Genomic DNA, 14481 nt, shown 5'->3' on the forward strand with positions numbered 1-14481 from the left:
CTCATGGAAGAGCCCTTGTTGGGATTCACTTGCCTCATGGCACTGCTGCTTCTTCTCCTTCTTCACCTTGCGCCAGCCTAGAAACTGCTGAGATTGGGGATGCATCCTACGGCTTTCCATTTGCTCAGTGCTGGATGCAGATCTACCCAAAGCAGGAAGAAAACAAAACGGTGCAGCAGCCTCAAACTCTACCTACTGGTTCATCAGTGCGGGGTTACCACTACGACTCAAGGGGATTGACAGCAATGATTTCCCACCTATGAATGGGCAAGGAATGGGGGGAAGCCAGTTCATTCTACAGTAAAATCTGTAGTTATATTGGGTTGAAGTGCCCTATGGATGTTGGTTATTATAGAGAAATCAGGCAGCCAGCACGCGTTTGGTGCCAACTTTTTAGAGGGCCAGGAGCTGGGGACTTCAACAGAGACCTGTGTGGCTCCTGGATGAAGGAATTAATGCTTAAGACCATCAATGTTCTTCTGCAAGACTTCTCTGTTGGCCACTGGCCACAAAAAACTTTCATCACACCTAATATGCCAAGTCTCAATAACTCTGATGCTTGGAAACCTTCAGCTTTGCAGGCTAGATGTAGTTACGTCCAGCTGCTACTCATTTGCTCTTGCCACAAAATTTTTGGTTTAAATTGCTTCTCCCTCTCTAATATACCCAGGGCAAAAGACATACTTAGGGAGGGAAACCATAGCCTCTCCAAGGTATTGCTGCAGTAGGCAAAGCAAGAAGGTGACTTTGAATTGCTCCTTTTGAACTCTCCTGCTCCTGAAGGCAAGAACTCAAGAACTTAAGCCTGAGTGAGCATCGATGCTGCCGTGTGCAGTACAACTGTGGCCTCTTCTTGCCATTCTTCATGGAATTTCACTTCCAATAATCTCAACTTTTTGAGCCAACACATCCAAACCCCAATATTTTTTGCCAGACAGTGCAAACCCTTAGCATGCATAACGAAAACATCATCGAGTCAATGTCAGGGCAGGGCAGGACCACAGCCATGGAGGCAGTTTCTATCTCCACTGCATGGAAAAGCCAGGTCTGCTTGCTGACTTGCTCACCACTCCTCACGTGCTGGCTGCAAACCCAAGACTCCATGGCAATGTGACCATGGCTCCAGGGAAACAAAACTGGTCCCTATAGAGTGAGGAGAGAACCCCAGCACTGCTTCTAAGTGGATGGAGTGGTTCCCAGCCCGCAAAACCAGGGAAGTAGCTCTGAAGCATTAATTTTATCTCATTTAAAAAATGCTTATAACGGTACAAAATCTCCAGGTTATCGAAAGAATTCTGCTGTGAGGATCGAACCTGTATTTTTTCTGTATTAACTCATTTACCTTCTCTTTCAATTCCCATTTGTACATCTCAAAGCACTTTAGAAATACCACATACAGAGCTTCTGTTTTCTCAGAAGGCTGCTTTACGGTTAAGAAAATGAAGGTCTGTTGAGATTAAGGGCTAGGCTGAAGTCTTTGTGTGTGCAACAGGCTGGGTACTGCTCAGGAAAAGCCATCCCCATTCTGTAACCTCCCAGGGCCAGCTTCCCAATGGGTCCTGACCTCTGAACCCCCTCCAGTGACAAAAAACGCATTTTCCTGACGATGCTCAGAACATTTGCATGCTACCAGTGAAGGGAGAACAAATTCACCCAGCGTGCCAAACAGTTAACAGATTGCAAAAAATTGCAATCATTTACTGAGTTGCGTTGGGCTTAAGAAAACAACCTGGAAGATGAAGGCACTGAATCTTATTTAAAAAGACATATTTTACATATTGCTTTTTCATAATACAAGCTGTTCTTCAGGAAAGCTTGCTATTATTTGCACCTCTCGTCTTCTTCTCCTTGTTTTTGCACACATGACAATGTGGAATACGTATCTGATGGATCGCTTCTGTATGCACTCGAGGGACTTCAGCTTCGGATGTTAATGCACTTATGCGACGTGAGACGTCATCTGTATTTTACATCCTGGCCATATTATTTCATCTTAAATCTGGAATACAAATTGTAAAACACAAGGCAAGCTTTACAGCCTTCAATAAAATCTGAGTAAGGGATTACACACTGCAGACCGTTTCCTGAAAGTGATGCATGGCTGTTTGTGCTGACATCAGAAGTGTAGGTTCAAACGCAGAGGTCTGGATGTAATTATTTTAATACCTTCTCAAAATACGAGAATTGAGGCTTTCAGTCCATAACTGAGCGTATAGATTTCTCTTGGCTACGATGCCCAGGTTCATTACAGGACAGATTTAATTGCTACATCAGAGTTTGTGTGTTGATATTCTGCATCTGATGTGTGAAAGTTCAGGGACGCCAATCAGGCGCAGTGCAGATGCCACTCTGCAAAATGTTCTCAGACAGTCTCCATCTGTCAGATACGGTAATAGTTGTGCTCAATCAATAATTCACCTCCTTAACTCCATGTTTCCTGCATTTGAGTCAGAATTTTTAATGTCAGCCTCACCAGAGGAACTACCTCGGATAGACAGGAGCTGCCTGACCTGCGCTCCCTGCTCAGACTGCGTTTCGTGCCCTGCAGCCCGTCACCTTCTGCAGCTGAAGAATCATCTCGGTTTGCTCCGTTCTTCCCAGATCTAGCTGCAAAAATCACAGCTTGCCTTTGCGGGCAGCATTGCTGTCTCATTATAGGATGGAAGCCGGAGGGTATTTATGGCAATCACACCTTAGTATCCAAAATCCAACTCAGATGGACCACACCATTTCCAGAAAAGCTCTGGAAGGCACTGGGGTGGCTGAATACCATAGGTAGGATGCTTCTGCATGAGCTTGAAGAAGGAAGAACGGGGAAAAAGGATGGCATGGAGCTGCTACTCCATAGTGAAAAGCTTGTCTCCACGTGAGGCAACTTGCTCCATGCAGCCTGTAAGAAGATGGTTAGAACCCAGAGCCAGGAGCTGGTCTCCTCTTGGCGAGGCTGGGGCTTCTTTGCGTACTCATCAGTGTTCCCTTGCTCAGGAGGCAGGCAGTATAGAAACCCGTAGGAAATCAGCTGGAGGTGAGCACATTCTCTAGCAGGAGGGCAAACTCCATGCTCATCATCATCACTTCAGTACCACTGAGTGAGGAAGGCTCCCAGGTGCCTCCGTCAGACAAGAGCTTTGGCTCTTGTATGCCCCAGTTCTTGGCATCTGAAACGTGGAACAACAGTCTTTGAACTTCCTTTGGCCAACTCAGATGAAGCACTGACACGGGAAAAGAATTCCTGGTGGTACCACGCGACATTTAGAGATTTACAGATCCTGTTTGCCTACACACCAGTGTCTACTGCAGCCATCTCAGAAGGGTTTGGGTCTCCCGTGACCCCCGTGCCACACCACCTCAGGTATGTATGCTGTCCATGGCTATTTCAAATGGCACTGTGTGAAGGAAAGCAAGTTACATCTTTAGCAAGCCCTTGGTAAATCTGGGAACGGAGCCTGCGCTAGGTAGGGTCATCTGAGAGAGATTTGAGCCAGCTTTAAGTAGAAGCAGTTCAGCCACTTTAGCATGGCACTGTGCTCTTTGGAGACAGGCTAACAGTGACCGACCCGAGGTCCTCGAGATGTGGTCAGTCCTAAAGCAGCTGAGCCCAGCTGCCATGCCTAGAGCTCATGGCACGGTGAGCACGTGTGCAGGTTCATGTGATGAGCAGATATGTTGGGACACGTTGGCACAGTGCTGCTGGTCACGGGTATCTGAGGGTCTGCTCATCCTGCCGTGGAAGACGAGTGCCCGGGGAGCTGCCAGGCAGTGTAGGGATGGTTTCTGCAGGCCACATTGTGGTCCACCAGAAGTCCATGTTGTGGTGTCCCACCTCTGGAAGTGGCCAACAGCGAGGAGCAAGTCAGTGAAGCTTCTCTAGATCCTCCTCCCAGTCACTGGGGACCTACTGAGCCAGATGGATGCCTCAAAGAAGTGCTCTTTGAGGTACGTGCTGCATGTCTTGGGGCTCCTGGCCACGGAGAGATTTCCATACATAACCTAAGCTTTGCTCTATGGGTTCTACACTGCACACTACTGTCCAGATGTCTTGCTCTGCCCTAACCCCATCACTATGCCATGACGTGACCCCGTCACTCCTCTCAGGTGTGCTATTTTTGTCCTTTGCTCATTTTCCCTCTTCCTCCCTACATTCTATCAGGAACTGGCCCCGTGCCATTGCTATTCCCTGCTCCTCTGTCCTCACTCCTGTCCTCAGCCACAACCATGACCATCCTTTCCACAGCTGGCCACATCCCAGCCTGTCCCCTATCAGCTGTGCCCTGCCAGCTCATACACCTTTCGAGTGAAACATTTCTAATTCCTTGGTGCCCCTGCACCAGCGGGTTGATTTGCTCCGCTGCCCGGCTCAACTTAATTAAGAGAAGGACCTCTGCAACAGGCACGACTTCAGTGCATGGAAAAGGGCTGAGTGGTAACTCTTAAAAACCTATCGCACGGTGCCAATATCTGTTGCTTCTGAGCAGATTACCGGGTATGAAACACTGCAGTGTCTAATGAGAGCTGACTGACAGGGTAAACCAATCTGCTACTTAAGGACTTGCGTGTGTCTTTCTGTCTGTGGGGCTTGTGCTAGAAAGAAGCAGCCTACTGTGAAAAAGGCAGGACATTTTTCTAATTGCTTCCATTTGCAGGCTGGAGCTAGGCAATAGAGATGCATTTCAAGCTGACAATCCAATATTTACCTTTATTTCAGCTCTAGACAAATGCCTGGGAAGGTTGTTCTTCACACACTGATGGTTCCTCCTTTCCTTGCCTTTTTTTTTTTTTTTTTTTATGTCTCACACCAACCTCCCTTCTTAAAATATCTGTCCTTCATCTAACAGCTGTTTGCTGTGTGTTTAAGTGGGAGCTCCCAAAAAGCAAGCAAACCCTCAACGCGCAAGCTCAGTGCATGGGAGCAGAAAGGAATTTCTAAAAGCTGCTTCTGGAGCAAATAGGAGCTCCGAGAAGGATATGTGAGAGCTCAGACATTGAGTTCACGTATGCTCATGGGGGTATGTGGTCCTGCGGGGTGACTCTGAACGCTTCTTCAGACTCAGTCTGGAGTCCGAGGCCAAGTTTTGACCTCAATTGAATGGTATCAGTCATGACAGTCAGGCCAAATGAGAGAGACACCTCAGACCAGAACTACCTCCATGATGTTACTTGAGCCTTTAGGAAATGTAAGACAACTGAAGATTTGTTTGTTAGTCCCTATCTGGTTAAAAAATTAAAAAGAGCTGAAATGGCTTTCCTCCCGCCATCCCTTCCAGCTCCCCTTAGGGAAGCTTCCTACACCTCACAGGTGAGCATGGAGCACGTTGCTCCAAGGAGAGCAGAAGATCCACGGAGCCCATCGTTTGTGTTGGTGGGCACGACTCTTCGCTACCATAAAGGAAAAGAAAACTTAGAATCAAGAGTGAATCCAGCTGAGTTCCCTCTTCCCTTCCTCTCTTATCCCTGGGCAGTGATCACTTACAAAACAGTAATGATCATAAAAAATAATTAGACTGAATTGCAGTCAAAATACCTCTATAATAATTCCAGGTAGAGTCATTTGCACACCCATGGGTGCAAATACATGCTCATGGTCTTCCACAAGAGCAAAGAGAGCCTGGGACCTCCTCTTCTTGAGCTCTGTATCGCACACAAGCCCCGAGGTCCCTCTCCATCCCTCCTCTGGGCTTGAACCTCTGCTCCCGTCTCTCCTGACCTCTGCTGCCCCCACCAAATCCCTGAAGGAAAGCTGCAGGCAGTTTTCCATGCCCGCCCCTCCTTTTTAGCCGTTCCGTTTGTGTTTTGAATTACAAACTGGCATGTGGTAGCTCTGCAGGAGAGCCGAGCTGCTCCACGCCGCGCCGGCTGCGTGCGCGGAGGTGACAGCCGCGCCGCTGAACGACAGCCACCCGCCACCAACGTGCGAGGCAGGACAAGGGACATCTCCAGCAGAAACTGAGAAATACTGTGGTCCTTAGGAAGGGGGGGATGAGGACGCTGCTTTCCATTTTGGCACTACCCTGCCTGTGCAAAATTGACTTTTGTCCCTTGAAATCTGAAAATGCGGAGTGGTCTTCCCTTTCCTGGGTCTCTCTTGGGTCCCTTAGGAGACCCAGGAGACGTGTAAGGGATCAAGTGAAGGAAGGAGGAGAAGATCCTTGGGCTCCAGCAGAAGAAGAGGATTGCTAAGATGTTCCTAAGGCAGATTTAAAGCAAGCGAGTAAAATTGCTGTCTGTGCACACAAAAGCCTGCCTAGACTCCTTCATGGCTAAAGCCAGTGGTGTATCACATGCGTTATGTCCTTTACGTGGACCTGGAAATGAGCTTTCACAATCAGCTTCGTATTTCCAAGGGACAAGAACGGCCCTATTAACCTCGGCAGTTGCTGGACATGGTGATGGGGCTGAGGTTTTGGTCCAGCCCACAAACTCCACATTTAGTAGGGAGCCACGAGAAGGGGTGAGCGTGCGCAGCACCACTGCTGACCCCGTACAACTTGGTTTTACTCCGAATTTCTGCTGCTGACACCCACACTACCAAATTCTGCATAGTCAAAAACAAACAAACAAACAAACAAAACCAATGCTGACGGGTACTCTGCGATTTGCAAGAACCGCCCCCAAGATGCGGGTGGGTACCAAGACCCGCACCTACAAGAAGTGCTTTCAAAACCTGGTCTGCAAAGAAAATCAACACCTACCCCACGTGCTGCATGCCCGGCTAAACAAAATGATCCAGCTCCAGCTGGACAGCCTGAATTTCCTGAGCTTAGAGTAAAGCAACTCCAGTTCTACAAGCAGCTGGTCAGTGACTATTGTCACTGAGTATTGTCACGGAGACCAAAGTCACCAAAGGTAAAAAGTAAGAAGCAAAACTTCTAAACAGAAAAATCCTTTCCCTTTAATTTCCATTAGCAATGCAGCATGACAGAAAGAGATAAACACACATGCACCTACACAAATAAGGAGCTTGGGAACATGAAGTAATTACTTTGATTTTTTTTTCTCCCAACGACATTCAAAACTTATTAGTCTCAAGAAAGCACATATCAGCAAAAGACTGTCACCTCGGGGATAAATGAGGAATTTGTTTGTAATTCATTTCCAGGGGAATATATCCTGATGCTGCTAATGCAGAGCGGGAACGTGCTGTGGCCAAGTCTAGGAGCCAAAACCATGCCTTAAAAATGTTTATTTGCATCTTCCTGAGCTTGTGTCCCTGGAAATGTGAACGCAGTTTTTGCTGGCTGAGAAGTTCACCTCTATTGATTGTTTCCCTAACACACCAAGAACCAAGCAAAGAAAGTCAATGAAGCCTCTCTGTTTTTCAGTCCATTTCCAGTTTAGGAAAATTGAATTAATCTCTTTACTCGGAGCAACTCAGACGTCCACGTTCAGGCAATGGAAATCATTACAGAGGCCACTAAAACCTATATCTTTAAAGGTTACAGTGTGAAGATTAAAAGCGCCTCCGGGAAAATGCGAAATGGCTGAGCAAAATGAAAGCCTTGAGATGAGAGCGGAAAGCCTGGGCAGGGCTGGCGCCTTCCAGCACCCTACTGGTATTTTAGGACGTTTCCTCTGCTCTATGCAGTGACAGCAGTGACAAGTGGATGTTATATGGTTTCACGCACCGCAGTGTGTTCGGACATTAAGGATGGAGGAACTGCCAAATTCAGCCCCCTAACCCCTAATAGGGGGCTGCTACCCGGTGTAAAATACTACCAACGGTGCTTAAGGATGGATCTACTCATCTACAAAGTCACCTTCTGACCCCAGCTGGCCTCTTAGGAAGCCCTACATCTTGTTTCAAAGATGAAATCTAAACCGACCCAGAAAATCACACTCTGAAGGTGCCTACTTCTCACTACTTGCTGTGAAGAACCAAGGGCAACCACAGAGTTGTCTCTGATGGCGATGTGACTGCGGTGGACCTCTACTTATAATGGGCCAAGGCATGTATCTGAAAGTTACACTGGGGCTTGAACACTTTTTTGGACTTGAGTTTGTGTCCTTTGGGCTGCCATGGCCTCTCTTTCAGTGAAATGCCTAGTGTGTGTTTTAATTACAAAGCCAGCACAATCCCTTCCTTGAGGAATTTATAATCCATGCAGCCACCAAAGGAAGGGGAGGGACGTGCTGTCACTACCCGGTGGTTCAGCCACTTTCTTCCCATCTTCACGGGCTCAAGTGCTCTCATTATGCGAAAATTACTTCAGGACAAACGGGAGAAATGTCATCCCCCAAGAGCCAGGCCCTTCGCTTCCCAACAGCTGGCAAATCACCATCTTGGAGGCTTTTTTTTTCTAACGTGGAGAAGCAGCAGCAGGCAAGGCATCTCCCAGACACGCAGAGTGAATAAGAAATGTGCTGCTCAGCAAACTCGAGAACAAAAATTGTCCGTCCTCAGGCTGGAGGGAGGCCAAATGGCCCAAAGACGGCAAGAGAAGAGCGATGCCTTCTGCGCAAAGACGTGTTTGTTGCTCCTGCCTTATCTCTGCTGCTATCTCGAGCGAGTCCCTTACTCGCCCCTGATGTCTTACCCTAATTTAAGGTGCAGTTCCATTTTCAGGAACATTATCGTTTCAGAGCATTACAGCTCATTTCCTTGTTTGTTCCCTCTCCTTCACTTGTGCCAGCACAGCTGTTTGCAAGGCCCGCTGTGAACCAGACCGGGGAGCTGATCCTGCCAAAAAAGTGAAAAAAAACTGATGCAAAAAACAAACTATATCCCTTCTCCCCAGGCTGAATCATTTCCCTGCTCTAATTTACCGCGTCGCATCAGTGCCCGCTGTGCTGACACGAACGAAAGCAGGAGAAGGAGAAGGTGGCAAGTGGCGAGGTGTCAGCATCATGCACTACGTGCGCACGCCGTCACGGATTTGCACCGAGCCTTCAGGGCTGGGTGATGCTTTCCTGAAAGCGACGTCAAGAGCTGCTGATCTTTTATCGGTACCGGCTCTGCGTTTCACCTGGCTAACAAAATACAACGTGTTTTGGAGGGAGTTTTCCAGATGAGGCAGAAAAAGCACCAAGGGCTGTGCTGGGGAGGGGAATTTCAGGCCCGCACCGGGGGTGTTTGGGTCTGCTCACATCCGATGTCTATCAGGATGCCCTGGGGGGGGATAAATAAAGCCTTTCCAGCAGCTTTGATCCACTTTGGGCTTATTGACCCTGCAGAAGGGAATAGGGCTGAAAGGACCCATGTGACAGAGGACTGGCCAGAGCGTAGTCCTCATAGAGATTATCCTGGGAATAAGTGTAAAATCTGCAGTCACCAACAGGGAATTTGAAGGAATTTTAAGCCATCAGACTTCAGGAGAGAGACTTCAGCCAGAGACAGCATAAAGACCCCATCTCCAAATGCAGCAAAACGTCAGGCTCAACAGAGAAGTCTGTTTTGGGGGCAGAGAATCATAGAATCATAGAATATCCCAAGCTGGAAGGGACCCACAAGGATCATCAGTGTTAAACCCTGATGGATGCAAAGCTCTCAGATCTGAACTTCACCAACCTCTGATCCTGGGGAACTGAGGAAGGCACACGGAGGCTTTTGGGTCCTGGCACTGCCAGGAGATGGGGTACATGACTGAAAAGAGGTGATTTTCACATAGATGTGGTAAGGAGAAATGCTTGACCCGCAGTGGACAGGGACCCATCTGTGATCTCCACTCTTGGGCACTGGGGTGAGCTGCTGGGAGTGCTGCATTTTTCGGCCAGTGCTGTTTCCATAAATATCCATAAAGCTTCTCAGCTGGTCAGAGGAACTTGTCCAGTTCCAGCTCGAGGCCTTTTCCAATACACAGGTGTTTGGGGGGCTCGGTGTTGGGTACACTGATATCTAATGAGCGTCAAGTGTGTGTCCTGACAGGAAACCTGGTGTTCAGCGCTGCTCGTACTTCACCGGCTCAAAGAGCTCTTTGGTTTCCTCCTGCTCTGCTGCGACCGACCAGCTGGACCACACAGCCCCCTGCCCGACATTTTCTCATGTATTTCCCTGGAGGGGAGCAGACCAGTGACTTGGGGTTCCCCAGATCACCGTCACCCCTTCCAAAAACCCTTTGTGTTTCTGTGGTGAGGAGCTGCGCAGCTTCAGCAAAGGATGTGGCCTTACCATAGCTTCCAGAGGCTGTGCAGGGCTGAAAAAGTCAAAAGACCGTGAATTCTTGAGCAGGCACCTTACTGTAACCATACTGTACTGCAGAGAGCAGTCAGAAATCCCAAAAAGCACCTCTATAAAATGTGAAGGCATAAATTGATGCCCTACTAAAACTCCCAGCAGCTGCAGATTGAACTGGAAATCAAACCAAACGGATGGGTGGTTTCTTCCAGCGTAGTTTTAGTGGGCACGGGGCATCGCTCAGCAGCACCCACCTGGTGAAGGACCCCATGGGCAGGCAGTCTCTGACCCCCCAGAGCACATGGGGGAAGCCAAGGGAGGGAAGGGGGAGGGAGCCGTCAAGCTGAGGGGTGTTTTTTAATCCTCTGTAGCTGGGAGTTTTTTGGTTAATGCAGTGAAACCACTAATTACAGCTAATTAAACCTGCACTGAGATCAAAGCTCAGTGGAAACTACAGGGGGGAGAAAACAAGAGAGAAAAGAAAGGAAAAGAAAATACGGATTTTGTTGTAACCAAGTCCTTAATTGAAAACTAAAGCAGCTTTGTTAATTAAAAACAGCAAAACCAAAATGAGGCCATGCTCCACAGATACACAACATGAGTCCAGCATGGAGATGGAGATAACACATCTTTCCCACGCTGTCAGCAAAGGAAAGCTTTTCTTCCAGCTTTCCTTCTTCCCCTGGCTCCTCTGTAGGGAAGGCTCTGCCTACGATCCACACTGGGAAGCGGTGGTGACTTTTTCTCTGATTCTCTGATTTCATGAGGTGAAATTCCACCCCCAATCTTTAAACCCATCAATAGCAAAAGAACACCTGGGAGACTGTCAGGGCTCTTCCATGATGGAAGTGGCTCTGCGGTATCTGGGACCCCAAATTCCTCACACCTGACCTGCAGAAGAGGTGAGGACTTATCTCAACAGGACCCAGGACTCCTGGCAGCAGCTGCTCCTTGACCACAGCCAGACCTCAGCTAATTTACTCTTTCTCTTGTGCCTCAATGTCTGGTTCCACATATCGTCCCTTCCTCAGTGATTAATATTTCTTGGGAAATGAGCCACGGCCTTCCTTGTAGCAGTCTGCCCCCTGTTCATGCTCAGCTCTACCTGCAGCATCCTTCCAGCGTCTGAACATGGGGTCCAACACGCACAAAAAGAGCATCAAAAGAACTCCTGAAGGAGGCCTCCTTTGGCCAGCTGCCCTCTCAGGCAGGAAGCTCAGCCTGCTGTATATCTATCGAGAAGAAAATCGGAAAGAAAAATCATATTTGGCAATGGAAAGGACTTCTTTCAGAGCACTGGGATGGCTGAGGGATCTCTCAGGCACACCGGCTTCCCCTTCCCTCCGCAGCACCCAGTAGATGGCAGCATGTTATTGCTTATTCGCCCTCTCTGGGACAGCTTTGTGCATCAGGAGAGAGGCACAAACCTCTCCTGCCCCTGCACAATCCCACAAAAACATTCCCTGCCTGTTGGGTGTAACAGGGAAGGAGCCCTGCATGCTGAGCATCCAAGCCAGAGCTGTGCTCTGAAATAAAGCCCACTTCTAAATCCCACTGCTGTGGTTCGAGGTTGTTCCTGCCGGAATTAGTGGGCATTTTCCAGCTCTCCCAGTGCAAGAATCAGTCAGATGGGTCAGCCCTTCCACTTAAATAACAGGTTCTGGGGCAAGCTGTGCTTCCAGGAGCTGTTGGAGGTACATGGTGTTAATTTTACCCACAACTTCCTACAAATGCCTTGGTTGTGCTCGCTCACTTTGCAACCAGCTCAAGAGCTGGTGCAATCCTCCCAATTCTCCTGGTGGCTGTAGGGGTGCAGGGTGTTTGCCCCGAGGATGTAAGGAGACAAGCACGTACATCGTAGCATCACGGGTATCACTGGGAGAGCAGGGACACGAAGGAACAGGGTCAGAGCAGCAGCTGCAGCTGTATTTTGCCGGGGAGAGGAAGCAAAGGTCAATTCTCTTTTGTGAACAATGACAATTCGAGCAGAATTTGTATACAGACATATTTGATCCCAGGCATCTGCACTACACAGCAAGGGCTTATTTGTGTCTGATCTGAGGAGGACTGCCCAGCATACCGATGCCTTCTCCCCATGCCTGGCCACTGGGGACCTCTCCAGGTGGCCGGGATCCTCCAGCAGTGCCAATGTGGGTGCCACATCTCTTAGAAGGACGTGGTCAGAGCCAAGGGCCCTGATAAATAAAGGTCTTCAGCCACAGGAAAAGAGATTTCTGGTCCCTGCGGGATGGATGGCCAAAGCAACTGCTAACTTGAATGGCAGCAGCAGCAGGGAAACCTCTGATCTAACTCGCAGGCATACAGACACCTCTGGTTCTCCATGCTGCAAACTATTTTAGGAGTGAAGGACATTTTCAAAGCCCATAACAAAGAGGAGCACCACTCAAACCCCTTTATCTCCGAGGTCGAAATTACATTGCCTCGTACGAAATGGCCACATTTCACCAGTGGTCCCTCCCTTCCCCTCACAACCAACTCAATTAACTTTCAAGAAAAGGGCAATTTATCACTGCTGTGTGTCGGAAAAGTTTTTTTTTTTTTTTTCCTATGGAAAATGAACATCTAAGAGTTGACTGATGTTGTATTCAAGGATAAATCTGAAGCCCAAACCTAGCCTTTTCTGAATACCTCTGATGAAATCTCTGCATAAACACATAGTTGTATTTTTAGGGGGATAAAGGGGATGTAAAGGAAGGCAGAAGGGAAAAGATCTGATCTGGAATCCATACTTTAAGATGATTTTTTATCCCTGTAGTGGCATAAATATAATTCTGGGTCTGAAACTTCTAAAATGTGGAGGTATCCGGAATCCAGGTTCAATTCCAGACTTGGCAGTGTGTGACTGGGTACCATGTACAGGAAGAAAATACTGCTTTTTCTTTAATACAATAGCAGATGCCCTAATCATTGCCTGCATTTCTGCTGGCCTAGATACTGAACACACATGTAAGGGAAAAACCTATTCATATTTGCAGGAAATTTAGCAAAGGATACAAATCCTTTTGCGACGCCTTAGCATTGGGGTTTCTACTGCCTGAGAAGTCATCAGCTGAGACAGAGAAGAAAGGGGATGCCCAGTGCTCTTTGGGGCCCAGAGAAAGCCTTGAAGAACATACCAAAAGTGGAAAAAATGCCAACAAACACAAAATCAAAAGCACAACACCCACGGAAATCTTGAAAGCCTTGTGGACCTTTCTCAAATAGTCTGCTTTCTGCCATAAACTTGAGCACATGAGATTTAAATGTGTTCACTTGCAGAAAAGGACAGGGGTGCTGAGCTGCCTCCCAGGGGAACCACGAGCTGGTCTGCTCCAGCTGAGGTTTAGATCAAGCTAGGAGGGCAAAGAGCTCTGCAAAAGCCCAAGAAAAACAAATTTTCTGTGTGTGAGAAAAAACAACAAGACACAAAACCTATTACATCTTTCCCTGTTTAGAGGAGCCCAGGACTTCCGATGAAGTTCCTTAAAGCTGAATTATTTTGGATAAGGGGGACTGCCTGCAAAGGCCAGAGGTGGTGCAGAGAGTCACCAGCTGGGTTAGATCTCCTCTCCAGTTCCCTAGGGATCACCCAGTTCTCTGCGAAGTTGAGGCAGGGAAGGAATTTAGTCCAGTTAACAGGAGGTGTAGGGAGAAGGAAGAGCAGGTGAGCAGTCCTCATCTTTAAAAAGGCAAAACTGATAGTCAGCAAAGCATTTACAGATTTCTATATGAGAGATATGATAGAAGTACAAACCACTTTTATCCTACACTGATACTATTTTATGCTTTCTAGGTGTGAACAGTTATGTTTATTTTATAGTTTGAGTAGACCTCGGTAACTGGAGTCCCTGGGGTAACAGGAGAACTTGCTCGGGTAATTGTAAATTCAGGTGAGCAGGGCAGGGTTCGGATGCGTGAAACACCTTGTTTATGTAAAAGGGGAATCTGGATAATGAGCATTCAGGAGTCATCTGAAGAACAAAAGGATAAAACATATTTTGCAGATCACAGAAACCTGCCCCGAAAGAAAGAGGGAAGCAATGCAGTCATGAAAGCTATAAAAAAAAATAAAAAATTAAAAAAAAAAAAAGGTGAATTTTTATTATGGGAAGAGATCTGCATTGCAGGTTCCTCAAAGCAGCTGATATAGCTCAGGTATCTTGTGTGAGCTCCACAGTTCTCCGTGATGGCCCCCAGCAGCCCAAATGGCCCAGGAGAAAATCTCTTTGCCCTGTAGCCCATATGGGCTGGTACACGTGCGCTCGCTATCATGAAAACTGCCGGTATGGCACATCATCCATCACGCAAGATCAGAAGGGGGGAACACGTTCTCTCCTCGCCCTTCCCTTCTAACTCCACATCAAATTATGCAG

General features: G+C 47.8%; 1 protein-coding gene across 5 annotated transcripts in view; it reads right to left on the bottom strand.

Annotated features, from left to right (window-relative positions):
* Positions 1-14481, bottom strand: part of EXOC4 (exocyst complex component 4) — a 382143-nt gene that overhangs the window by 10057 nt on the left and 357605 nt on the right. Inside the window, exon 19 of one of the 5 annotated variants that reach the window (XM_040546068.1) lies at positions 13300-13479. The exons of the other annotated variants lie outside the window; for them this stretch is intronic. Within the exon in view, the coding sequence (XP_040402002.1) occupies positions 13452-13479 (28 nt within the window). The 3' untranslated portion in view covers positions 13300-13451. Of the gene's footprint in view, positions 1-13299; positions 13480-14481 lie in introns of those variants that run through there. 5 annotated transcript variants of the gene reach the window in all.

This window comes from Cygnus olor, chromosome 1 (assembly GCF_009769625.2).
Source record: "Cygnus olor isolate bCygOlo1 chromosome 1, bCygOlo1.pri.v2, whole genome shotgun sequence".
NCBI lineage: Eukaryota > Metazoa > Chordata > Aves > Anseriformes > Anatidae > Cygnus > Cygnus olor.